The 26,554-nt window shown below is 54.9% G+C and overlaps 1 protein-coding gene across 2 annotated transcripts; it reads left to right on the forward strand.

The window, feature by feature from the left end:
• Positions 1 to 592: 592 nt before the first annotated feature.
• Positions 593 to 25,526, forward strand: MAPRE3 (microtubule associated protein RP/EB family member 3). Of its 2 annotated transcripts, none has more exons than XM_035110755.3 (7): positions 593 to 677; positions 18,604 to 18,731; positions 18,860 to 19,005; positions 19,269 to 19,470; positions 22,200 to 22,351; positions 24,109 to 24,261; positions 24,374 to 25,526. In XM_035110755.3, exons 2-7 carry the CDS (start codon positions 18,611 to 18,613, stop codon positions 24,440 to 24,442), a joined length of 843 nt encoding a protein of 280 aa, XP_034966646.1. In that variant the 5' UTR covers positions 593 to 677; positions 18,604 to 18,610; the 3' UTR covers positions 24,443 to 25,526. The 2 variants fall into 2 exon arrangements, with proteins under 2 accessions (XP_034966646.1, XP_034966647.1); XM_035110756.3 differs by having other exon boundaries at positions 19,269 to 19,425.
• Positions 25,527 to 26,554: the final 1,028 nt, after the last annotated feature.

The raw sequence follows: 26,554 nt of genomic DNA on the forward strand, positions 1-26,554 counted from the left end.
CTTTTGGAAACCAGCGCCCAAGATCCTGTGGGCATGAGTTCCACAGTTTAACTATGTCAGAGGATGGCTCCGCTTTCTGCTGCTTGGGGCTTCTCCCCTTCAGGGCACCTGGCCGGTCACTGCCGGAGGAGGCCCTGCCGGGCCGGGTGGGTATCCTCGAGCCTAATCCTGCCACCTCTTCAGGCTTGCCTCATCCTTGCCGAAGATTGGTTCTCCCGCAGAGGTGAGGGCTATGGGCCTCTGCACATGCTCGGGGAGACTCTTCCTCCGAGGGAGGGGCCTTGCTTGCAGAGGCGATGGGGCCAAGGCTGCTCCCCAGAGAGACGGGAGACACTCAGCTGCTTTCGCCCGTGGACACCCAGGGATGCTCTCGCGCGTGCGCAGAGGAGCGTGTGGGCGGGGCTTGCGAGGCCGCGGCTTCCCGGGGAAGAGGCGGGAGAAGCCGCGCGCTCTTCTCTGTCTCTCTCTCGCCCCGCCCTCCGTCTTCGGTTGCCATGGCAGCGCGGAGGGCGGAGCCACGGTCGCGAGCGCCGTCGGCCGGCCCCTGCTCGGGGGCGGCGCATGCGCGGGACACTCCTCCCGGCCCCCCAGCAGAGCCGGCCCGGTCCGTGAGGAGGAGGAGGCGGCGGAGGCGGAGGACGGAGCCAGCCAGCCGCCGTTGCCGCGCCGGCACCGCCGTGAGTCGGGGGCGAGGGGCGCGGAGGGGGGGGCGGGAAGGATGACGGCAGCGAGGCGCCGGGGACCCCCCACCCCGTCGGCCCCGGGGGGGAGAGCGGGGGGCGGCGTGGCTCGGGGGGGGGACTGTTCTTCCGGAGGGGGGTCCGGGAGGGGCCTGGCCCGCCAGGTGCCCCTGCCTTCGCGCCGCGGGCCACCGTGACTCGGCAGTCCGACGGGGGGGAGGGGGCGTCTGGGGTGACCCCCCGCCGCGTAGGGACCCCGCTCTGTCCCTGCCTCGTGGAGGGCGGGGGGTCTTTGCTGCCCTCGGCGCCCCATCCCGGGAGCAGGAGGGGGTCCCATCGGGGGGTCAGGAATGGGGACCCCCCGTATCCTCGCCCCTCCCCCTCGTGGGCCTCCTGAGAGGGGAGGGGCTTGCACGGGGGGGGGGCGCTGCGCCGGTGGCGCCGGTGTCCTTCCCTCCGGGTCTGGGGACACGTGTGAGCGCGCGTGCCGCCGCTGCCGCAAAATGGCTCCTGCCTGGACGGGGGGGGGAGGGAGGGAGAAGGAGCCCCCCTTTCCCTCCTCCGCCAGAGTCTCCCCGCAGGGATGAAGGAGGGGTCCTTGCTGCGCCCCGATGGAGCTGCTGGGCTCCAGACAGCCCCACCGCCCGGGTGGAAGCCCCCTCCCCTCCCCTCCACGCGTGACGGTGTTCCTGCGGGGAGAAGGTCCAGAGGCCGCTCTGGCCACGCAGAGCACAAGGAGGGCCCGGCTGGACCCGGCCTAGACGCCTCCAGCCCAGCATCGAGGGCTGGCGGTGGCCCAAGAGTTGCTGGTGGGGAAACCAGCGAGCAGGATTCGATCCATAAAGCAGGTTCCGCTCTCTCCCGTCCGGATTCCCACTCCAGCTCTCGGCCTCCACGGATTCCACTCTTAACACAAGCCAGCTCCACACGCACCCCCTGCCCCCATCCTGCTCTCTCTTAGGGCAGAAAATGATGGTGGGCACTTGTCGAAACGCTCACCAGACAACACCATTACTGGCCCCAACAACATCCAACATACCATCTCAGGACTATTTAATTGCTCATCCTCTAACATTGTGTATGCCATCAAATGCCAACAGTGCCCTTCAGCTCTCTATATTGGACAAACAGGCCAAACCCTACGCCAAAGGATAAATGGACATAAATCTGACATCAGGAACCAGAAGACAGAAAAACCAGTAGGAGAACACTTCAATCTCCCAGGACATTCTATACAAGATCTCAAAGTAGCTGTCTTACTACAAAAGAATTTCAGAAATAGACTGGAAAGAGAAGTTGCTGAATTGCAACTTATCACCAAGCTCAAAACCATGGAGGGACCTGGTTTGAAAGAGATATCGGGTTCTTATCTCATTATACATGATAAGCGATCTTCAGCCATCTCAACCCTTGCTTTTTCATGCAAAACCATTTGCAGTCGTTTGCGGTCATCAACAGCTATCAGTCAGTCAATCACCCATTTCCACCACCCTTCTGAGTGATCCCCCCTCCCCATCCCCACCCCTCCCCACCCCTTCTCTACATAAGTGCCTGGAAACTTCCATTTCACTGTATCTGAAGAAGTGTGCATGCACACGAAAGCTCATACCAAAATAAAAACTTAGTTGGTCTTTAAGGTGCTACTGAAGGAATTTTTTTATTTTACTTCGATCCAGACCAACACGGCTACCTACCTGTAACCGCTCTTAAAGAGTTAGCAAAGTGCAAAAGAAGGAGCTGCAAGCTTTTTATGGGACACTTTTCATCCCGGGACTGGGGCATACCAGAATATTCCCGGTGATCCCGTCAGCCTGTGCTGAAGTAAGGGGGCAGATCCTGGTCCCCATGGTCAGGGCGGTTCGAGGTTGGTTTGCTCTCTGCAAAACATCCTTGCCCATCCCTGCTGATTCGTTGACCAATGGGATGCCAGCGGAGAGGCCTCCGCACACTCTGTGGGACATCCCTGACATAGCTGGAGAGGGTGTGGTTGGAGGACCATTTTAGCTCTGAGCCGCTTGTGGGCATTGCCTCCTGCTTGCCCCTTTGCGGTGGCCGGCAAGGCACTGGGCAGCCTGGCAGCGTTGCTGTGTCCTTTTTTCAGCTGGTGAGACTCCTCGGATCAGACTGCTGCTGCTGCTGCTTATGAATGAGCCCTGCCTTGGGGCCCAGCATGCCTCCTTTGCATGCTCTGCCCCTGCGGCAGAGGGCAGGGCAAGGCATGGCTGTGCTCGGCTACTGAAGCCCTTTGGGGTGGCCCTTTGCTGGGCCAGCCAGAAAATGCTCCATCCCCTCCTGACCCCACTGCTCTTCCCTCCCGTCTGGCTGCCTTGCCAGTCAGCAGTTGTGCTGTTGGCGTTCTCTTCTCAAGCGTTGGCAGCTCGTCCTTGCCCTTCTTTCTGCATCTTTTCCTCTTGTGCCATGATCCGGGTGCTTCCTTCCACAAGGAGCCGGTGGAGTCTGTGCACACCCCACCCCCCAGCCCTGGGGGCCCTTCAGATACTGTCCAGCAACCCCCCCCCCCCCGTCTAAACCCAGCTGCCGTGGGTTTAGGGATGAAGGAGTGTTGGAGGGGACCAAACTGGAATGGTTTCTGTGGCGCTCTGTGTCTGAGAAGTGTGGGCTGCCCCAGCTGAATGTGTGAACAGGCAGTTGCTGAAAAGCTGTGTTTGGAGTGATGTGAGAGCTCTCTTTGTGGAGGCGCCTTCCTTAGCTTTCCTGATTTCCGGCTGTCCCTTGACTTGGTGCAGGCAACTGCTTCCATTGTGCTTCCAAAGTGGTCTGCTGCTGTGAGAAGAGGCTGCTGGCCAGGATGGGCCCCGTTGGCCTCTTCCAGCTGCCTCTTCTTGTGTTCCCATGAGAGAAAGGGAGCCTCATCTGCTCCCCTAGGTCTTGGAGGAAACCGTTCCCTTGCTGGAAAGATGCTCTGAGTGTTCGGCACAGCCAGCCCCAAACCTCACCTTCATCGCTTTTGTGCCAGGATGGTGCTCATATTTATGAACCTGTCAGACAGAATACCTGCTGTTTGTGCGCTCTGAGACGGTGTTTCTCTCTCTCGAGGAGTCTGGCTGCCTCTCTACTGATGCAGGCTTCACTCAGCAGGCGCATCATTCTGGGTGGCTGGGAATGCGCGGGGATGACCAGCTGCTCTTCCGGTGGATAATGTGTGTTGCCCATTCCTCTTGACTTAGCCCAGTGTAGCCTAATAGCAGGTAACGAGGACATTGAGATGACGTGTGCAGGACGGGGGGCTGTTGCTACAGATGCCAAAAAAAGCATGTTCCGCATTCACACTGACCTTGCCAACATCTTGAGAGAAAGGAGAGAGTCGGGAGAGCAGGGGCTTCTGGAGGGGATTGGCCGAGAGATAAGATTCCAAGGGAATGCAGGAGGAGCTGGAGGGAGGAGACAGGAACCCAAAGGGGCAGCCTGGCTGCTGCTCTTGACTCCAGCCTCCTTCAGGGGGGGGGGGAGTGTGAGATTTGTGGTCTCCCTCCTTGCACAGATTTCTGAAGCAAAACTCCAGATTTCTGGGCAGCCTGGGATTTTTGCAGATCTGACAAACAGCTGCTGATGGATGCCTTGGAAATTTCCAAGGAAAGAAATTCCATAAGCTTCCCAGACAGCTGCTCCTGCAGATCCTTGCCTCTGGTCCTCATATCCCTCTCTTCATTCAAAAATGCTTTTAAATACTTGAAATAACTCAGCATATCTGAAGGGGGTGGGCAGAGACAACCCCCCCCCCCGGTCTGGGAGGTAGAAGGCTCTGGTTAAGTGAGTGAGCTGAGAGGGGAGCTGGTGGTGGGTGAGCTGCCGCTGCCGCCTTGGCATGCTGTGTCACTGCTGCTCACTGTGCCCAGGCCTGGGGCAGAGGTGTTGCTTGGATAAGTGGGTCAGGCCCTCTGTTAATTTGGCTGGAGCTGTGTCAGCACAGGCTGGCTTGTCACGCCACAGCTGCAAGGGCCCTGCAACAACCCCTTGCCCAGCCACCCTTGAAATTTGAAGCTGGCCCCAACTAGTTATCACCAAAAGTGCTGCTAAATGGTATATCTGGATATTGCAGGGAAGACCTCCTGGTTTCTCTTGCCTGGGAGCCACGCCAGCCATGGTGATCTGAGGATTTCCCCAGTTCAGGCTGCGTCAGGAGCCTTGGCAGGTGGGGTTGTGGTGGGTCTGTGTGTATGGAACTTCATTTGGGACAGGCAGCTGCAAAGGGTCTGGAGAAAGAGCTGCAGGCTCAGAAAAGCCAAAAGGATGAGGCCTGGGTTGAGGAGAGGGAGTCTGAGCTGCAGGGGGTGGGGTGGGCCTGTCCTGGTGCTGAGGGAAAGCTGACCCCCACCTCCACTCGTGTAAAGGGAACCTTCCTGCTCAGGGCCCTCCTATACACAACTGCCACAGCTGGCTTCTGCTCCTGGAAGTCTGCTGGGCTTGCCTGCACATATTTCTGGCTGTCTTCCCACGGATTATCGCCCAGGTAGGGTCCCTTGCTAATTGCCGGGATTATAGAAAGTGAAAGGGTGGCGAGTGGGGCTGCTAATGGCGCTTTGGCAAGAGCAGGGACTGTTTTGCCTTGTAGTGGAGACGCCTGCCTGCTGCAGCGGCCTTGTTTAATTCTGCTTCATTTGGAAAGGGCTTGCCACTTGCTTGCCAACTGGGCCTGCCCGCCCCTCCTCTTGTTTGCTTTCCCTGTGTTTGTGGCAGGCACCATCGCTCCAGACTGCATTTGAGCAGGCTCTTCCTCTCCGTTCCCCTGGGCCATACAGTCCACCTCTCTGGTGCTGATCTCCAGCCGTGCTTCCACATGGGGCTTTGGGTGGCAGAGAAATGCAGGTGCCAAAGTCTGTGGGTGTTGGGAGGACGGGTGGCACTTGGGCTCCTTGAAGGGAGGATGGATGCCAGCTGAGAAATGCCCACAGTTGTTGCTTACCTTGGAGTTCTGCGGTCTTGCTCAGAGGCCCCAAAGACAGCTGCCTGGCTTGGGTGGAATTCCTGCTCTCCATGGTTACTCCAGCGATAGTTATTTATATAGTCCCCTATTTGGTCTTTGTGTGCCCCTTCCCTACAGCCCTGTCTGATGGATCGGGGGGGGGGGCATTTGGGCAGAGTATGGGAAGGGAATCTGGATTGGATTGCCCTCCCCGCCTCCACTGCAAGCTTTCTGACTTGTGGGTGGGAGTGGTGTTTTTACTTTCACGAATTCCCAGCAGTCCGGGGGGGGGGCTTTCAGCAGCTCCAAAACAAGAGTTCTCTGGAGTCGTGAAGCAGCAGACATACCGGTAGTTGTCTGCCTTCCTGATCGCTCCGCTGTTAGTGAAGTCTTTGGTTAGGGCAACCCACCCCTTGAGTGGAGTCCAGCACACATCCTTCTGAAATCCCTGAGATGCAGCGGCGACCCCGTGAGCGTGTGGCTTCCTCGGCACGATCTCGTGACATTGGGCTTTACTACATCGGCATAACAAAATGCTCCCTGGCCATAGGCTTCCTCTGAAGGGTATTGACACAAAGGCTGGTGGAGAGAGGCATTCATGTGAATGCTCCAGATGGGATGCCATTGGCAAGGAGGGGATGGCGCAGGATGGCGTTTCTGCAGAGTTTGGGGACTTCTCTCACCAAGAGCCAGGAGAGAGGCCAGGCTGCGGAGTTCCCAGTCAGTGTTAGAAACTGAGATAGGGAAGCTAGGAGCTAAAGGGCCCCTAAGCCGAGGTTATGGGCACAACAGTCGAATGTCTAGGCCTGCTTTTTTATAACAAGAATGCAAAGCTGAAAATGAAGGAACTGCAGCTAAAATCTTATGTTCATTTTTCACATGGTCTAGTCCTTCCCCTAATATTCTTAAGAGGGTCTCTTCTCCGGTTTTCAGAGCTGGAAGTGGGCAGGCAGAAAAAGGTCCTTCTTTCCTTCCACTCTGCAGTTTTAATCTGAAATCTTAGGTGCAGTACTGCGGCCAGAGCTCAGAAACAGCTCGTGCTCATGAAATTCCCTGTTGCAAAACACGCCTAGACAATGGGAGTTTCAAACACTGCTCCCAGTTGCCTCTAGAATGAGGTGGAACTTTCTCTATACAAGGGGCAGTTGCTGCCTATCCCTGCATTGCAGGGGGTGGGGCTAGGTGATCCCCGGGATTCCTTCCAACTCTTTTGAGTCTATGAATCAAAGAGGGCGACCACTCTTGAAATGTTGTCCCTTGTTCTGGCTGCGACACTTTGAAAAAGGTATTGTAGAGCTGGTAAAGGTGCAGGAAAGGGCTATCAAACTGTTCAGGGGGCTGGATCAAATCCCCTATGAGAAGAGGTTGCAGTCCTTGGGGATTTTTAGTTGAGGGGGGGAGGCGGGTGCAGTAGACTGGGGGGGGGGGCAGGACATACCGGTAATAGAGGTCTGTCAGATTATGCATGGCATGGAGAAAGTGAATAGAGAGTATTTCCCCCATAATTCTGGAGCCTGTGTTGACAGAAGGGACTTTTGTTCAAGACTCTTCCAGTTTTCCATACATGCAGGGGACCCCCCCCCCATCTGAGCTCTCAGGAGGGGGGCTTGTTTTGCGCTTGTGCTTCCCTGCCTGGGTTGCTGTTCTGGGTCGGGTTCAGCCTGCGATCCGGTTTCTGTTCCTTAGTTTGCCTTTGCAGTATCCGAGTGAAGCTCTGGGGGGAAATCCCTGGGGCTTAGAAATGTGATGCTCTGCCGAGGGATGTGAAATATTTCTCTTGGTTGGCTCTAGTCTAGTGCCTCCTTGCCTGTGTCTGGAGTGAATGCCTGTGTCTACGGCTAGAGCTGAGCCATGGGTTCAGAGAGGCCCACTTTCTCTGGCTGCGTCTTCTGCACATCACAGCTTCTGGGAAGGCCGGCATCTGCACGGCCTTCCTCAGGTTTTGGGAGAATGGTTTCCAAGAGCTGGCGCTGGCTGGCAAATCGGGATCCCAGCCTCCTCCAAAGACCACCACACCCTTTCTGTCCCATTGCACTCCTGCTGTAAGCACCATTTGGCAGAAAGGTAGAAGGCAGATTGAACGAGTAATCCAAATAAATAAATTTCCTGTTATCACCCTTGGCAGTGCAGGGAGTAAGGGCTGGCGCTGCAGCTGGCTCATCCCTGGCTCCTGCAGACCCACCCAAACCAGACCCTGAACACCTTCTGGGAGCTGGCTAAATTCTGTTTCTCTGGCCCCACTTTCACCAACTGAGATCCAGGGGGGGGGGCTACTTAACGCAGCGTTTCTGTTAGTGTATTTGCATTTAATCCACAGTGAATCTTCAGGATGGGGGGGGATAGGAATTCTCTGGCTTGATGCACAAGACTTCTTCCCTCTGTGGATGAGCAAAGGAGCTTGCGACCTCCCCAACAAAGGCCAGCTTGTTGAACAGTGGGAGAGCATCTGCTTTGCATGCAGAAATGCCCAGTTCAACCCTTGGTATCTCCAGGCAGGATTGGGAATGTTCCTTGGAGAGACGCTGCTGGTCAGGATGAGCAGTCTTGTTCTAGATGACCAATGGTTTTTTTTTAAAGTATTTTTTATTAGATTTTATATAACATTTAAAAAACATAACAAATTAACAAGATGATCAATGGTTTGACCTGGTCAAAGGGCAGCTTGCGGTGTTCTCGGAGCCCCTCGCATGAGCAGTTTGTGGGTCTCTGGGAGGAGGCTCAGGGGTTTCAGATTCCAGCTAGTGGGAGAGCTGTGTCCAAGCGAAGCCCAACACCTCCAGGGACCTTTGAGGAGGTCAGGACAAGGTGCATTGCCTTGTATGAGTGCAACAATGTGCAGGGTGGATAAAAATCAATGATTTTTTTAAATAAAAAAATAGAATCAGATTTTTTAAATTGAAATTGGATTTTTAAAATAAAATCTTTCTAAAGATAGTTTTCTGTTTAAGTTACACTATAGTCCAAAGACTATTCATCAGGAAATAAGGATTTGTTTTAAGTTTTTCATGTGTGCTAAAACTCAGTCTAAGTTTTTTTTATTGTTTAACCGCATCAGTTAACAAACATAGATACATATGCTATAATGTTATTATTTTAGTAAATAAATGGTTAGTAAGGAAATGATTGTTTTTCTCCTTCCAATAAAGTACAGCAGAAAAGTTGTCCAAATATAAACAGTTAACTTATTAAACCTCACAATAATTTCATAATTATCAGTCTATGTATTTCTAATATATAACCAAATCAGTAATTTCAGATAGAATTGTAAAAACTACTCTGAAAATTTATTATTCCAAAATTGAAAATTTCACCTGGTTGTAAATATTAAGATTATACCGGCAAGAGTTAAGTCTTTCTGTTAAAAAAATGATTTAAATCAAGTCTTACTGCCTAGTGATTTAAATTGTGATTTAAATCGATTTGAAGAAGAGAAGGGCAAGTTCCGTTGCCTGGTTCCTCTCTTAAACTAATAGCAGTTTCCAATAGGGTTGGGGCTCTGCCTGCCTCCTTATGCACAGAGGTGATATTACCATAGCACTGAGCAAGCGGCTAGTTGGCTGCTTCAGAGCAGGGCTTCTTATTTGATCCTGGCTGTTCTGCACAGGGTTTGGGGGATCCGCAGAGGTTGCCTCCCTGGGCCCAATGACAGCCTCTTCTGCTGGTCCATTGAAGGCAGTCGGAAAGAGGCTGGAACTGGAAGGCCGTCTCTTTGGACCACCCAAGCCAGGAGGCTGCTGAGAAAAACTTGTGGCGGTGGCAGCGAGGCCCCTCTCTGAGACCCAGAGCCATTGTGCCCCATTTCCCCTTACTTCTGTTCCTGCCCAGTCCTGGAGCCGGGTCTGTCCCGGACGCTTGGCGCTTGGCACGCTGCCTACTTCTGCTTGGTTTCTCCTGTTAGAACACATTTGCTCTTTGCATGCAGATGGCTCCCTAAAGCCCCCCTCTGAATGCTTCTGCCTTGGGGCTCAAATAAGCAGGACTAGGCACACAATGGGATGACTGGCCAGAAAGAATTCCGGAGGGTGGGGCGTGTGAGCCTGGAACTTTCTAGCTGGGAGGCCTCGGCTGAGGGGGGGGGGCACCCAGAGGGAGCCGCTGTGCCTTTGCGAGCTCCCACTCTGCTGAGTTGGCAGCAGGCGGGTGCAATGCTGCTGCGCAGGTTGGGATGGGATTCAACAGGGAGATTAGGCCGTCTCCCAGAGCCAGCGCTCCCTAAGCCGGGAGCATGGCTAAGCAAAATCTTCCGGCGCGAAAGCAGCCGTGCTGGGCTCTTGAAGCGAAAGGAACCCAAGGAGTCTAGGAGCATCTTGGGCCTCAACATGCTTGACAAGCCGAGCTGCCTGTCTTTCCTCATGGCAAAAAGTTTCCAGCACTTGCCCATGGCGCCAGTCCTTTCTCCATCCCTGCTCTGTCCCAGTTGCCTCTATGTGCCCTGGCACAGCTTGCCTTCATCTGGCTTCTGTGCCCTCCTAGGCTGCCTGTGAAGCCAGAGTTCGGCTTGCAGGTTGAGGGAGGGGGCTGGCGAGGGCTGTGGGCGATGGCTGTGTCCTAGCAGGGCTGCCACTCACCTGACCTGCGTTCCCCTCGCCAGGACCTTTTGGGGCTCTAATCCCATCTTAAAATGAGATTTGGTGGCTGTCTAAACTTTGCTGGGATTTAGGTGCCTTATTTAGACCTGCTTCTGGAGGTGCCTTTGTGAGTTCAGGAGAAGCGAGAGGGAGGAGGAGGAGGAGGAACCTGGGGCAACAGCAAGGAAGGTGCCTGGAATGCCTCTCTCCCTGGCAGGCCAGGCAGGGGTGTCATCGCCTGCTGGGCCTTGCAGGTGGGACCCATTTGGTTCCCACCAGGTAAGTGCTTCCATGTAAGCAGGCACAGCCACAGGAGCAAAGGCAAGCAGGGACCCCGGAGGCTGCTCCTCTAGGGCAAGACCAATGGTCTAGCTAGCTCTAGCTAGCAAGACCAGTGGTCAGGAATGATGGGAGTTGTAGTCCCAAAACATCTGGAGGCACACTGGTTGAGAAACACTGTTCCATAGTTCTAGTTACAGGTAGGTAGCCGTGTTGGTCTGAGTCGAAGCAAAATAGAAAAATTCCTTCAGTAGCACCTTAAAGACCAACTAAGTTTATATTTTGGTATGAGCTTTCTTGTGCATTTCGTGTGTATCTGAAGCCAAACTAGTTCGTTTGAAAGTCTCTAAACCCGGTTCCCCGAGCGACCCAGGGCCAGTTCTCTGTGGCAGCTTATCTTAAAGTTTTAAGTATCTTTACGCTCACCGTATTTATAAATATTAATAAAATAAATATTAATATTAATAAAAAAATTCCTTCAGTAGCAATACACCAGTGTATCTGAGGAAGTGTGCATGCACACGAAAGCTCATACCAAAATAAAAACTTAGTTGGTCTTTAAGGTGCTACTGAAGGAATTTTTCTATTTTGCAGTGAAGAAGCCCCTAGCTGTGGTTTTGGGACAGCACAGTCCTTCCTCTCTGTCCTGGGCAGGATCAGTGCAAGCGACCCTGGTAACATTCACTTGACAGTCATCCAGGAGCGTCTGCTTTTCCTCAAAGAAAGGCTTCCTGCTTCTGCTCCATTTCACTTGGAAATCTTCTTTTCTGATCTCACTGAGTAAAAATGGGTATTGCAACTGTGCGGACATTTGCCTCTCATGGGCTAGTGGCAGAGAGACCGGGCATAACACCAGCCACCAGCTGTGAATATTGCAGGCAGAGTTCCAACCCTAGCAAATGCAAGGATGGGATCCAGGCTGCAGCTGCTCAGTACAAACAAGCACCAGCCCCTGCCTGCAGTTCTTTACACGCCCCCCACCCTGGGTGAAGCATCCCTCAGCGGCACGGCTGGGCGGGCTAATTTCTATAGTTTAAATCACCAGGTGAAAAAAGGACAGCACTAAATCATGGATTTAAATCAAAAAAATCCCTTTGTAATTGAGGTAATCTCTAAATGAAAGTGTATTTCTGTTGTTGCAACTGTAGAAACACATTGATTTGAAACAGAATATAACTTTTGCACCAGTGGAAACCCAGCCAGATGGGCAGGATATTATTATTATTATTATTATTATTATTATTATTATTATTATATTGGCCCCAGGCGAAACCGAGCACACAGTTGGGCCTCTGTGCACTAGTAGCCAGGAGGGAGCCAGTTCAGGGGGATTAAAAAGCAACACAACCTCTTAGAACTGCTGATAGGTTCAAGAAAGCATTGCTGTTTGGTGGATTCAGAATGCCCTTCGGTATACTGTATTTCTAAGGTGATGAGGCACAGTTAGGTGGTGGATTTTGGGTGCTGCCAAGGGGCTGCAGAGCGAGAGGCGCAGGCCAGATTGACTGAGCAAATTCTCTGAGAAGTTCTCCTTTGCAAGCCCAGCAGGAAGAGTACATTGGGCTGAGGAAGAGGAGTATGGTGCTGTTTTTGATATAGTTAATGATCAAGACATCATTCACAGGAGAGCTATCTGGTGGGTTGTGTCCCACATTGGTGTGTGCGTGCATTTGGTTGGTTCTGCCTAAGTCTAGAGTCAGCTTGCATCTTTCTGATTCCATAGCTGTTGGTGATGTTGTTGTTGTTTAGTCGTTTAGTCGTGTCCGACTCTTCGTGACCCCATGGACCATAGCACACCAGGCACTCCTGTCTTGCACTGCCTCCCGCAGTTTGGTCAAACTCATGTTCGTAGCTTCGAGAACACTGTCCAACCATCTCGTCCTCTGTCGTCCCCTTCTCCTAGTGCCCTCCATCTTTCCCAACATCAGGGTCTTTTCCAAGGAGTCTTCTCTTCTCATGAGGTGGCCAAAGTATTGGAGCCTCAGCTTCACGATCTGTCCTTCCAGGGAGCACTCAGGGCTGATTTCCTTCAGAATGGATAGGTTTGATCTTGCAGTCCATGGGACTCTCAAGAGTCTCCTCCAGTGATGTTGTATGTATGCAATAAACCATTGCCACAGCTGACCCGAGCAGCAACTGTTGACCAGGCTGTGGGACTAAAATAGTGAACTGCTTGTTGCATACTTTGAGTTCTCTGGGAATAAGCAGGTTGCAGGCTGGGACATGGCCCTTGGGGAGCAATTTGTGCTGCTGCTGCTGCAGCCATGCTTGCCTGGTTGAGCAGCGCCCCCCCCCCCGCTTTCTTCCCTTGCCCTGGAATCTCCTCCGCTGCTGCCCCCCCCCTGACTGGTGCCCTACTTAAATCACTCATTCCTGTGTCGTACACCTGATGCCTCCTTGATCTGAGCATCTTCTGAAGTGGTGGCGTTCCACAAGGAGATGAATAACAAGCCCTTTTCCCTGTGTGCAACTTGGTTGCTCTCTCTCCAGTCCGACGCAGCAGGAGACAGGGACTATGAGCGAGCAAGTTAATGATCCATTAGGCCAGCAATCCATGGTGCAATCCGTGGGCAAAACACGAGACTTTCTGGATTGCAGGGAAACTAGAAGCTTGTGCAAGGCTCGGTATTATTCCCGTCTCCCTGCCCCACAAGCGTGGCTGGAACTTGCAGTCCCTTTCCCTCGTGGGTGGGGGTGCCTGCATCCAGACTTCAGACCCACCAGCAGCTGTGAAGAAAGACCCGGTCTGGGTGGATGTTGTGGCAGATGCGCCAGGCCCAACTATTCATGTGGCAATCCTCTTCCTCCCTCCCCCTGTGGCTCCTACTTCTTGGTCTGTCTCTGATCTGCATTTTCCCAGGAAAGGTCACACTGGTGCCATAGTGCAGAGGCTGCTTGGGCCAGAGGCACCAGGAAGGAGCTTGGTGGGGAGGGCCCCCTCTTGGGTTGTGAGCTTCAGGTTGTGGCTGCCCGGGACTTTGTTGGAAAATGGCTAGATTCTGCCTTTTGGCTCCATTACCCTGGCTGCTGTTGGGGACAAAGCACTGGACTCTGTGGACCTGGAGCTGCTGTTGAGGAGCCATCCTAGACTCTTTTGTGTGCAGAGCAAGTGCTCGGCCCTTGAACCCAGAGAGCACCTTCCCCAACACCCTCTCCTCGGGACCCCAGTCCCAGCTTGCTGCCTTGGCCTTATCAGCACCATGTTCTAACCAGCTGAGCTTATCCAGCTCTGTTCCCCTTTCCTCCTGTGGTTTTTCACTGGTGGGTGTGAGAGAGGGAGATGCTCTTTATCACAGAGATCCAGACAAGGGTCTTCCCAGCTCTGGATCAGTCTTTGGCCCGCCCTGGTGTCATCTGATTGGGGCTTTGTGTGTCCAGTTTCCCCCAGACACAGTCCTGCTCTTGCAAATGCTCCAGATCTCTTGTTTTTTTGGGGGGGTCTGCTTCTTCTCACCCAGCCCTTCACATCTTTCAGGGGGGCCAGGGACCAAAGAGGGTCATGAGGTGCCTTGGGAGATTTCCTTTGGCGGGCTTCCCCACTGGAGGATTGTCTACTGCATCCTAATTCCCGCCCTCAGGCAAGGGAATTCCTGCCACCAGGCCAAACAGCTTAGTGATCCAGGCTGATGTGTTAAATCATGGGTCCCCAGACTACGGCCCGGGGGCCGGATGCGGCCCAATTGGCCTGCCAATCCGGCCCGCAACGACCCCTGCCACCGCCCGCTCTTACGGCGCGCAGCGCAGCAGCGCTCTTCCGGGTCGGGAAAAAAGCGCTGAAAATCCTTTCTGCGCATGCATATGGGCCTCTCCCGACCCGGAAGAGGTCATTTCTGGTGCACTTCCGGGTCGGGGGAGGCCCATACGCATGCGCACAATGGATTTTCGGCGCTTTTTGCACCCTGGAAGTGCGCCGCCGCGCCAGTAAGCGCCCGTGCGCATGCGCACGGGCGCGCGCTCCCCCGTCCTCCGGCCCACCGCGCGATCGGCGTGGTGGGAACCGGCACAAACGCCGGTAAGTCTGGGGACCCCTGTGTTAAATGCTTCGCTGGGAGCCTGCGGCTTGGCTCACTTATTCGAGTCATAGGCCGTTGGGCCTATGGGCTTCCCTGTTTTGGGAGGGGCCTGGTGTGTGCATGTGTGCTGCAGAGCACGAGTGCTTGTGTCCCCACATCACTTGGTCATGAGGCGTGAGGCGGATCCTGCCTCTTGCTGGCCCTGCTAGAAGCTTCTTGGGCAAGCAAGGGCCATTCTCCTGGCCCCACTCAGAAGTGGTCCAGGGGGGGGGGCAGAGGTTCTCCCTGCCTTGCCTTGCCCTGCATCGCAATCTGCTTTTCTAATCCTCCCTCTGGGCGACGGGTGGGTGAGGAGCCCTCCCATCTGGCAAATGGCACCCAAAGTCCCGCCATATGTATGCCGGCATCCCTTGCAGATGCCCGAGGGAGCTGATTGGCTGGTGGCCTAGTTTGTTTGCCCACCCTGTGGCCGCGAGGCAGCATGTTCCAGGATCCGAAGAAAATGGCTCAGCTGGAGCAGAGACTGCACCGTGGGAAGAGGGGGAGGCAGTTATGGAAAGGAGGCCAGGATCGCTCCACCCCAAAACATTGGGGAGACTGCGCTCCTTGGGGCAGCCAAACACAAAGCAGTGGGGTGGCTGCAGGAGGTTCCTGACAGATCCCCCCCCCCGCTCTCCTAATCCTGACTTTCATTGTTGGCCGCGCATTAAGCACTCAATCTCTTGTCGGCAAAAGTGAAAGCAGATTTAGCCCCTTAATCTGATCTGTGGAGCCAAGCTGCCCCCCAGTTCCTGACTTTGGTGGGTGCAGAGGGGCGGGCTTTCAAGAGCCAGCAGCAAGATGAGCCTGAGGCTTCTGTTGCAAAGTCATAGAATCACAGAATCATGGAACTGTTGAGTTGGAAGGGACCATGAGGGCCATCTAGTCCAACCCCCTGCAATGCTGGAATCTTTTGCCCAAGGTGGGGCTCAAACCCGCAACCATGAGATTAAGTGTCTCCTGCTCTGCTGATGCTGGGGCCTCTGGAATCAGCCTAGAGCGGACAGTCCTGGGAGGGGGGCACTGGTATTCCTGGGTGGGCAAAGGGTTTGTGGTGGGTAGGTCACAAAACCTGCAGGAGGTTTTCATAGGTCCTTTCCCTGATGACAGGAAGAGCCCATCGTTGTGGCAGTTGCAGGCGACGCAGCCCCTTCAGCCTTCCTTGCGTGGGTCGCTCTGCCTGCTTTTGGGGGGGGGGCTGCTTTCCATTTTTGCCTAGGACTTAGAGAATGAGGGTTTTGAATAGGGAAGAGGTTGGGGAGTCTGTTCTGTATAACACTTTTATCCAGGTTTAGAAACAGAGACAAGAAAGCTAGGATCTAAAGGACACCTTAAACCTCGGTTATGGGCGCCACAAAAGTGTGCTTTTTTATAGCAAGAACACAAAGCTGAAAATGAAGGGACTGCAGCTAAAATCTCATGTTCATTTTTCACATGGTCTAGTCCTCATCTGACCTCATCAACCCCCTAATATTCTTATGAGGGTCCCTTCTCCAGTCTTCAGAGAGTGGCTGGAAGCAGAAAAAAGGCCCTCCTTTCCTTCCAGCAGTGGCAGTTTTGATCTGAAATCTTAGGCGCAGTCCTGTGCCCAGGGCTCAGAAACTGCTCCCATTAATGAAATTCCCTGTCGCAAAACAGGCCTAGAACAATGGGAGTTTCGAATGCTGCTTTCACCCCCTCCCCCAATTAGGACTGGCACTGTGTAATAGAATAAAATGTAGAACAAAGCTTCGGGCAAGGGGGGGGCGGAGAGAGGGAGGGATCTTCTCAGCCAAAGTGGTTCCTTCTAGGGCCCTTATTTCTTCAAATACCTGCACTCGAAAGGAAGGTGTTTTTCTCCGCATTCCCTCTGATTTCCGTAGTGCCCTCTTGGTCAGAGCAGAGGCTCGCCACACACAAAGGCCTGATGCCCAGATTTAGCAGGCCTGCAGAGAGGTCAAGAGATAAGCCAATTTACCTGGGCAGCTTTTAAGACATAAAAAGCTCGGAGAAGGCGTCGGACGATGCAAGGGAGCCCAAGCAGGGCTGCTTCTCTGGGAAATCTGGCTCTGCCATGTATCTTGGAACGTGACCCGACTTTGCGGCGTGCGCAGCATCTCAACCGGTCAAGCCCGTGTTCTTGCTTACCAAGCTAGTGGGCACCTGCCTGCCTGCCCTGTAGCTCCATTAACAGCCTCTGACTCCGGGGTGGAATTTGTGGATCAGGACCCAGAATTAAAGGAGCAAAGGGGGTGGAGTCCCATGAATCAAGCCAGCCTTTCTTCCGCCATGCCAAGCCTGCTTTCTTGAGCGGGGATTAGGAGGGGAGGAGCCAGCAGCCCTTAAGCGGCTTATCAGCTGTTAAATGAAAGGGGGGTTGTGAGGGAGCCCCTTCCTGCTGTGCTTTGCAAGGCTGAGGTCAGCAGAATTCCTCTGCACTTTCCCTCCCCTTATTGCCCTCTCTGTCCAGAAGGAGCCACCTCTCTCTCTCCAGCCCAGTGGGACTTCTCTGGGGATGGTGCCAGTGGCTTTCCTTGGGGCATGGAGGGCTGGCATCAGACCCAAGCAGTGCTCTGAGCCCAGCCTCTGAGGCAGAGGGAGGTGGTCCTGAGCAGTGCCAGTGCCCCCACCTCTTGCATCTTGCATGTTATCTGTCGAAGGAAGTCTTCCTTCCTCCTGGGGGCAGGGGCCCTGGCTTGGAGGGGGAAGGAGTGGGGCTCCATCTCTTTCTCCTGCCTGCTCTGCCTGTGCTCTCTCCGCTTGCTGTTCCAGAGGGGATGAGGGGAGGCCTACAGTACTTTCTCCCTGTGATTCCCCTGTGTGACTAGAGATGGTGTCAGCCCTGCCTCCTGATTGGCTGAGGAAGCAGAGGGAGGTGGGGCTTTATGACATGCCTGGCAGTTTGCCAGCCCCCTTCCTAGGGCAGCCCTCCTTGAAACAGGTGGCCAGTGGGGCTGGTGCTGGCGCTGGCCCAGACATCTGTCCAGGTGAAAGGAGGGCTTTGTCCAGTGACCCCCCTCACTTGTGCCCACCCCTATCCCCATGCACTAGCCAGTGTGATGCCCCCTGGTGGCGCAGTGGGTGCCTGCAGGCAGAGGAGCAGAACGGGGCCTGGCAGGGGCCTGCAAGTGCGTCTCCCATGGGCTGCCCTGCAGAAGCAGCCTCCTTTGCAAAAGGCAGAGAGGACTCTCTCTCCCCCTGGAAGGGCCAGGGGTGCGTCTGGCCTTGCTCTGGGGCAACGCCTGCTGCCTTTGCAGGCTTCCATCCTCCTCTTGTGCCTTTGTGCTCAAGTGCTGCAAAGTTTTGGGCCTCTTCTCCCTGCCCCTTTGAACAGATGCCGCTGGGGAAAGCTGAAGTCTGACTCAGCCCGGGGTGGGTGGGTGTCCTGATCAGGGGAAGCCTTTGGCCTTTGCCTGGGTGAAGTGCAGACTCAGCCACCTGGAGGAGAGGGGGAGGGGCTGCGTGCTGGTGGAGGCCCAGGGAGTCTCTGGCAATGCCCCTCCACCCTACCTGTCTGGGAGCTGTGGGGTGCAGCTGCTATGGTGATGCTCCTGAATTAGTTTCTTTTTCTGCTGCTCCACCCCATTTTCTCTGGTGCAAGGATGGGGCTGTTTGAGTGGGACGGAAGGGAGCCTTGTCCGTTTCACCTTGGCATGGGCTTTAGTCAAGCTTGTCTGAAACCCCCAATGTGATTTGTTCTGCAAAGCGGGGAGGGGGGACCTCCTGCCTCTGGGCCAGATCTGGCCCACCAAGCCTTCCCCTTCAGTGGCACTTTCCCCAAACCACACCTGACATTGCTTGTGGCATCAGGTGTGGGCCAGGGAGAGAGTTCAGTCCCGCTTGGTCCCTCTCCTCCCTCTCATGGGTGAATCCACCGCCCGCCCATCTCTGCAATCACCTGACATCATTATGACATCAGGTGACGGGTGGAGGTGGGGCCTGGCCACCTTTCCCCTTTGGTTTCTGCAGGGGGCGGAGATGCCAGGCCAACCGGGTTTGCTGCCCTTGCTGTAGAGCTTCATGGTCTTGGGCTCAGTCCTGGGCAGCCGAGGCCTCGCCTTTGGGGCAGGGCTTGGAACCGCTTTCCTCCCGTAAGCTCCCTCCCTCCCTTCTCCCTGCAGTTGGGGCATGGCCGTCAATGTATATTCCACTTCTGTGACGAGCGAGAACCTGAGTCGCCATGACATGCTGGCGTGGGTCAATGACTCCCTGCAGCTCAACTACACCAAGATCGAGCAGCTGTGCTCAGGTACTGGGCGGTGGGGGGGGCAGTGGGAGTAGCCTTGAACCGTCCGTTGGCTGGGGCGTAGGGGGAAGAAGGGAGCTGGAGGTGTGAGACTGCGTGGAAGCCCATTTCTGTGCCCTTTCCCTTGGCAGGGGCGGCCTATTGCCAGTTCATGGACATGCTGTTCCCGGGCTCCATCCACCTAAGGAAGGTCAAGTTTCAGGCCAAGCTGGAGCACGAGTTTATCCACAACTTCAAGGTGCTGCAGGCTGCCTTCAAGAAAATGGGCGTGGACAAGGTGGGTCCCTGGAAGGCAGGCGGCGTGGGAGGGAGCTTGTCCGGGCTGGAGTCAGGCGCAGGTCAGCACAAAGAGGCAGAGACCTTTGGGAAGCCTTTGGCTCCAGCCGGCAGCCCTGGCTGCGTTTCGAGGCTGGGCACACTTGCCATGCATTTCTTCCGTATAAATAAAGACCCTGGGTTTGACCAACGATGTTGGTTGTCGTTAAGAGTGACCAGGTACCTCTTAATGATCTCCTTCCCTCTCTTCTGGACTTGTTGCAGATCATCTCAGTGGAGAGGTTGGTGAAGGGGAAGTTCCAGGACAACTTTGAGTTCATTCAGTGGTTTAAGAAGTTCTTTGACGCCAACTACGATGGGAAGGAGTACAACCCGCTCCTGGCGAGGCAAGGCCAGGAGGTGGCGCCTTCTCCAAACCCAGGTGATCAGATCTTCAACAAACTCAAGAAACCCATTGGCACTGCAGGTAATGTCGCTAGAGCCAGCGGGCACCCCAGGATCCGGCCTCCAGCATGACCTTGGCACCCTGGCATCCAGCTTGGCAACTCCTGGGGCACTGGCGGGAGGGCGGGAGGAGAGCCCCCCCTCCCTTGGCGTGGGAGGCAGGATCCTGTTGTGCAGCCTAGGCACCCAGGAAGCCACCTTCTCCCGAGTTAGACCCACTGGTCTGTGCTGGGAGGAATTCCAGGCAGGGAGCCCATCCCCAGCCCTGGCCAGGATTGAACCAGAGGCGGGTCTGAAAGGAGGGGGAGCATTCCAGATCCAACCAACTCAGATTCCAGGTGGCCCCTCCCTCACCTTAGAAAAGAGGGTGATTGAGAAACTTGTCACCACTCCAGGCCTGTGAAATGTAGCCACCAGGCACTGTTCTGGCAAAGGGGTTTTCTGCTCGTAAAAGTCCACGATATGAAGATAACCAGTGTGCACTGACTTATAAAGAGAGTGAGTTGCAACCATTTCTCATAAGACTGGGTCTCCAGACCTCTCAGCCCTCTTGGCCACCCTTCCACAGACATGCTGCAATTTGCCAACGCCGTTCTTAAAAGTTGGCCTCCGGAACTGGACACAGCACCACAAAAAAGTGGCATTGCTTCTTCCTGGGCTCTCCTCTTCTGTTAGCGCAGCCTAACACTGCATTAGCCCCCGGGGGCCATGTTGCCCTGTTGGTTGGTCGTGCCAGCAGGGCTCAGCCTGCCTCCTCCCGAAGAAACGACCCCTCTCAGCTTGCCGCTATGCTTAAGCGAATGGGGCCTGGCTGCATTGCATGCTGGAACCTGCCTGACACAGGCTCAGGCCTGCCTGTGGAATCTGGCTGCTGCTCTTGGAAGAAGTTCAGAGCCGCCTTTGCCTTGGGGAGTGAGGGTTGTGGTGCCCAGGCTGCTCTTTCTGCCCTTCCTCTTCTCCCTTGGGAGTGAGCCACGCATGCCCATTTTACAGAGGAGGCAGGTTGAGGGTGGTGGCTGCTGCAAAGCCACACGATGCCCTGGGCTCCGGCACTGGATGCCCTGCCCTCGTAGGCTCAGAGCTGGCTGGGTCTGGGGGCTCCTCAGTCCTTGCCCGTCCCTTGTTTCCCTTCCCTGCTTCCAGGGAGGCTGGAAGAGGGTCGTGTGCCCAAGGCTGCTCAGGGAACCCCACAGCTTTTGAGGGGGGGATTGGAACCTGGGTGGCAGCACCCAGAGCCCGCTTCCTCTCCACCTTTCATAGAATCATAGAATCATCGAGTTGGAAGAGACCACAAGGGCCACCCAGTCCAACCCCCTGCCGAGCAGGAAACACCATCAAAGCATTCTTGACATATGGCTGTCAAGCCTCTGCTTAAAGACCTCCAAAGAAGGAGACTCCACCACACTCCTTGGTAGCAAATTCCACTGCCGAACAGCTCTTACTGTCAGGAAGTTAAATAAAAAAATTCCTTCAGTAGCACCTTAAAGACCAACTAAGTTTATATTTTGGTATGAGCTTTCGTGTGCATGCACACTTCTTCAGTGTGCATGCACACGAAAGCTCATACCAAAATATAAACTTAGTTGGTCTTTAAGGTGCTACTGAAGGAATTTTTTTATTTTGCTTCGACTCAGACCAACACGGCTACCTACCTGTGTCAGGAAGTTCTTCCTAATGTTTAGGTGGAAGCTTCTTTCTTGTAGTTTGAATCCATTGCTCCGTGTCTGCTTCTCCGGAGCAGCAGAGAAGCGGTCTGTTAGTGGAGATGCCCCCCTATCCAGGGCCTGGTCTCCCCCTGGCCTTTTCCGGACAAAGGGACCCTGGTGAGGGGTAATAAAAGAGGTCCCCCTGCTCCCCAGCCACCCTCCCTGAGCCAGGGAGGGGATACCGTAGTCACAATATGGAACACACACATACACAGAAACTGGGTGAGCAGGCCATGGAGCCCAGAGGGTGGCAGAGGGTTGGCCTGACCTTGGCTGCAGCAACCAGCTTCCTTCCTGCTGGAGCTTCCGCTTGAAGGGGACAGAAGCCCCCCCCCCAAAAAGGTACAACTGGTTCCCCAGAGGGTGAATTGCAGGCCCCAGCCGAACAGGGCAAGCTCCCACATTGAGTCCAGAAAGAGGAAGGGGTCCCCAGGGCCGCCCTGCATGGCTCTCCCTAGCGAGGCTCGCTTGCTTTGCTCTGCGGTGGCAGCAACACCCTCTGGGACGGCTGGATGCGGGCACGGCTCCCTTCCTTGCATGTGCGTAGCTTGATGCTGCTGCCCTGTGATGGTGGGCATGGCGGGAGGAAAAGCCTCTCTGCTCTGGGGGCGGGGGGGGGGGGGGAGAATTCTTCGCCCTTGACTCCCAGGGAGGCAGGAGTAAGGGGGACCCAGAGCCAGGCCCCCTGAGGCCAAGTTGTCTCTTTCTGCAGTGGGGCAGAGCACCCATGGAATCTGGCTTTCAGCCAGTCCCTCCACCCACACTCTGCACCCTAAGTGGCAATCCCTCCCTCCCTCCCTCCCTCCCTCCCTCCCTCCCTCCCTCCCTCCCTCCCTCCCTCCCTCCCTTCCTTCCTTCCTTCCTTCCTTCCTTCCTTCCTTCTCTCCCCCCCGTCCAATCCACCTCTGGGGCTCCAGCTGCACACAGTCCTCTTTCAGGCCTCGCTTAGGCACACGCCCTGGCAGAAGCAGACGGGGCTGGTTGCTGGGAGCCTCTGGAGTAACTTCCATTTCTCTTTCTCTCTCTCTCTCTCTTCTTTGCACAGTCCCACAACGAACCTCCCCCACAGGCCCCAAGAACTTGCAGAATCCGGCCAGGCTGAACGTTGCCCCCAGCAATATTGTACGGAAAAACCCTCCCTTGGCCCGGAACGGGGGCAGTGAAGCAGATGCCCAGATCCTGGAGCTTAACCAGCAGGTATGGGGCAGAAGGGGGAAGGGGGAGGCCCTGTTACTGTCCATCCCAACCAGGTCAAGGAATATCCCCCAGTCACCCCACTTTAGAGCAGGTCAAGGAAACGTCCAGCCACGTGGGTCAGGCCTGTGATGCCCTGAAGCAGCCCCACGGCTGTTGTCCTGAGCTGGACTCACCCAGGTGGTCTCAGCAGCGCCTGCCTCTTCCTTCCAGCGGCTGCGGAAGGGGCCAAGCAGCAGCCGCCCTCTCCGTTTGGCCCAGGGGCTCTTGGGGCCCAGGGGCAAGCCAAAGCAAGCCGCCTCCCGAGTGCTGCTTTAAGGCAGGGAGAGAGTGGAGAATTGGGGGCTCTGGCCGTAGGAGCATCAGATAGATGCTGGGGGAGCAAAGATGTCTCTGGCAAGTGAGCCAGGATCCCTCAGGGTTCACTGGCCCAAAGAGAGGTGGGGAGGGGAGGCTGAAAGAACCAGGCAGAGGGTCTTCTTGGCAGGAATGCCCTCCCATCACATATCGAGATAAATAACTAGACATGAAGGCAGCCCTGTATCGGGCAGTTTTTCAAGGTTTGATATTTTATTATGTTTTTATGTGTTGGAAGTTGCCCAGAGGGGCTGGGGCAACCCAGCCAGATGGGCAGGATATAAATAATAAAACATCACCATTATCATTATTTTACAGTATTTTTATTTACCTACCTACCTACCATGAGTTTGGTGATCAGAAGGAGAATGAGTGTTTTTTTTTAAAACACACACAAATTGGGGGGAGAGAAGAACCTAAAGTAGAGGCTGCTGGGTCAGGCCAAAGGGGCCCCATTTAGTTCAGCATCCTCTTCTCACTTTGGCCAACCAGACGCTGCTTCTGAGAAGCCCACAACCTGGGTTGACACCCCCTTAGCTGAGGCCGAGCCTGTGGGTCAAAAGGCAGAGGGCCTTCTCGGCAGTGGCACCCTCCCTGTGGAACGCCCTCCCTTCAGATGTCAAGGAGATAAAGAATTACACAACTTTTGTATTGGGAGGTTCTTTTGTATTGGGAGGTCAGGGGTCCCTTTACCTTTACCTAAAGGGACCCAGGTGGCGCTGTGGGCTAAACCACTGAGCCTAGGGCTTGCTGATCAGAAGGTCGGCGGTTCGAATCCCTGTGACGGGGTGAGCTCCCGTTGCTCAGTCCCTGCCAACCTAGCAGTTCGAAAGCACGTCAAAATGCAAGTAGATAAATAGGTACCGCTCCGGCGGGAAGGTAAATGGCGTTTCCATGTGCTGCTCTGGTTTGCCAGAAGCGGCTTTGTCATGCTGGCCACATGACCTGGAAGCTATACGCCGGCTCCCTCGGCCAATAATGCGAGATGAGCGCGCAACCCCAGAGTCGGTCACGACTGGACCTAATGGTCAGGGGTCCCTTTACCTTTAACGTTTGATGTTTGATGTTTTTAGTTACAGTGTAAGCCGCCCAGAGTGGCTGATGAAACCCAGTCAGATGGGCGGGGTGTTGTTGTTATTATTATTATTATTATTATTATTATTATTAAGTGTGAACTTTTTGAACCCCAGCTGTGTGAGTCTGGGGGAAAAGAGCAGCCCTTTCTCTTCCCTTCGGTGCTTCCCCAGAGCAAAGGGCACCCCCCCCTGGCCGCTCCCTGCAAGGTCTGCGCAGGCCCTGCCCTTGGCCTGGTGCTCAGCTGCGGCAGGAGGGGCTGCTGGGGTTGGCGCCCCCTTGCCCCGCCCTGGCTCACCTTGCCCGTTCTCTCCCCGGGGTGGGCGCAGTTGGTGGATCTGAAGCTGACGGTGGACGGCCTGGAGAAGGAGCGCGACTTCTACTTCAGCAAACTGCGGGACATTGAGCTGATATGCCAGGAGCACGAGAGCGAGAACAGCCCCGTCATCTCAGGCATCATCGGCATCCTGTATGCCACGGAGGTCAGTGCCAGCTGGGGGTGGCAGATGCAGCCCTGGGAGCAGCCCTGGCCTGGGAGCCTGGCGGGGGGGGGCAGGCATGGGTCTCACTCCTTCTCCCTGTCGGTCCTTGCAGGAAGGCTTTGCCCCCCCAGAGGACGAAGAGCTGGACGAGCAGCACCCGGAGGACCAGGATGAATACTAGCTGGGCACCCGCCCTTGTGCGCTTGCTCGCTGCCCCACCATGACCGACCGACCGCCCCACACTCCTCACAGGCCATGGACATTTACGGTTTTGCATTGTACAGCCTCGTCCTGCACAGTCATACATTATAACAGGTTTCTACCGACCCGAGAGGCCGCGGTGCTTTCTGTGCGTTCCGCAGATCCCGTAGGAAGCCCACGCCTGCCTGGTAAACAAACGTCACTAGAGAGAGGAGACCAGCGCTGTAAATAGGCCTGCGGTGGGGCAGGAGGCTGGGTCGGTCCAGTGCCTCGGGCTCTGGCCCCGCCCTGCCCCGCCCCCACCCCACCCCACCTTCCTTATTTATTGAATAATTTTATTCTTTCTCCAGTTGTCTTGGGTGTGAGCGCTCCCGATCCCTTGTATTATATTGAGAGACAAATTCTTTGTATATTTTTCCGTACTGGATTTCACTTGCACTTTGCCTGTTGTGTTTGTGCGGAGCCAAGCTCTGGCACCCCCTCCCGGCTCAGGGGAGTTTGGGGGTGTGCGAGCTGGGGGGGGCCAAGCCCAGCACTGGAGGCTTGCTAATTTGGGGGATGGGAGGAGGGCTTGGACTTGGAATATTTATTTATTGGGGTTACTTTAATGAGGCTGCTGAGAATGTGGCTTTCCCAGTTGCTCTGACTGACATATCAAGGGGGTTGAGGGCAGGAGAACGTCATAGATGGCAGCCTTCCTCTGCCGGGAGCTTCAGGGGGGTTGACCCGGGGACTATGGCAGCCTTGCAGTTGGGAAGAGAAGGGTGGACGGGAGCTCCCCCCCTCCCCAGAACCATCTGTTTCTCATAAACATCTCCCTGGTTTGAGTTCCACCTCTTGCCCTTGGGACGTCCACCATTGGGAGGGCCCTCGGGCCTTTGCCCGCTCCCCCCAGTTGTGGCCCACCAAAGTTTTTAGTTCTTGCTGTTTTGACAAGATTGCCACACAAACTCTGCCTTGGCCTGTTCCTCGTTTTGCATTGCCTGTTTGATCACAGACACCGGTGTGCAAAGCCTGCATCTGTGTTGCGTTTTATTTAAAATAAAAGTTGTGTGGTTCGAGAACTTGTCTGCTGCCTCTGTGCTGCCATGGAGTCCTGCAGGCCCCCCACCCCCAAGGGCTCGTCCACAGAGCGTGGGGCTAATCCCTTTCATGGCTACTCTTGTGACTGGGGACAGTTTGCTTTTTTTATAGATCCCAAGATTTATTAAGGCTTTTCACAACACAATGAAACAAACAAAACATTTCCAAACAGAAAATAGTAAAAAAAAAAGAGAAAGAAGAAAAGAAGTTAGAGGAATATAAGGTCTCTCACTGATATATCCTAACTTTTATCCCATACAGGGGAGGGGGGGCTGCCCTCCCACCTCTCACCTGGGAGCAGCCCTTTCTTCCCCCAGCCTCCCCCCCCTTGGGAAATCTCCCCTTCCCTGCCTCTCATACGGGGTCTTTCACCAGCTTTCCATCATCTCCGCCTGTATGCAATTCTTACCAAAATACATTGATAGCATTAAAAAGAAGTAATAAAATAACAGGAAGAAATGGAAAATGAAAGTGATAGATACCGTGTTTCCCACATTTTAAGACACCGTCTTATATTTATTTTACTCAAGAAAATAAACCTATGGCTTATTTTCGGGGGGGTGTCTTTTTTTTTTACTACTGTAAGTACCTCCAACCCAAAGCCAAACAATGGCAACAACACGAGGTCTTGGGCGCTTTATCCGGCACCAGCAGAGAGGAAAGAGACGCAGCGATTTCCCCTCTTGCCTGGGTCAGCACTTACCCTTATTATTTATCTGTGCAGACCTAACCTTAAGACCCAAAGGGCGGAGTGCCGGGGGGGGGGGGAGAGAGAGAGAGACCTGCTCTTCCTTGGTCTCTGTTCCGCCTTGGTCTCTTCAGCAAAGCGATTCACATATACACCCGCCACCATCATGACACGTACGTTAGCTCACCCCCACCCATTCTTCCTTTCACCGGAGAGAGACCAGGGAGGGGCTGCGAGCAGAACTCAGGGAGACCTGGAACCCCCCCGCCAACACCCAACAGCACCGATAAAACAGCGCTCCGCTCCGCCGCAGCATCGCGT

This window comes from Zootoca vivipara, chromosome 3 (assembly GCF_965207765.1).
Source record: "Zootoca vivipara chromosome 3, rZooViv2.hap1.1, whole genome shotgun sequence".
Lineage (NCBI taxonomy): Eukaryota > Metazoa > Chordata > Lepidosauria > Squamata > Lacertidae > Zootoca > Zootoca vivipara.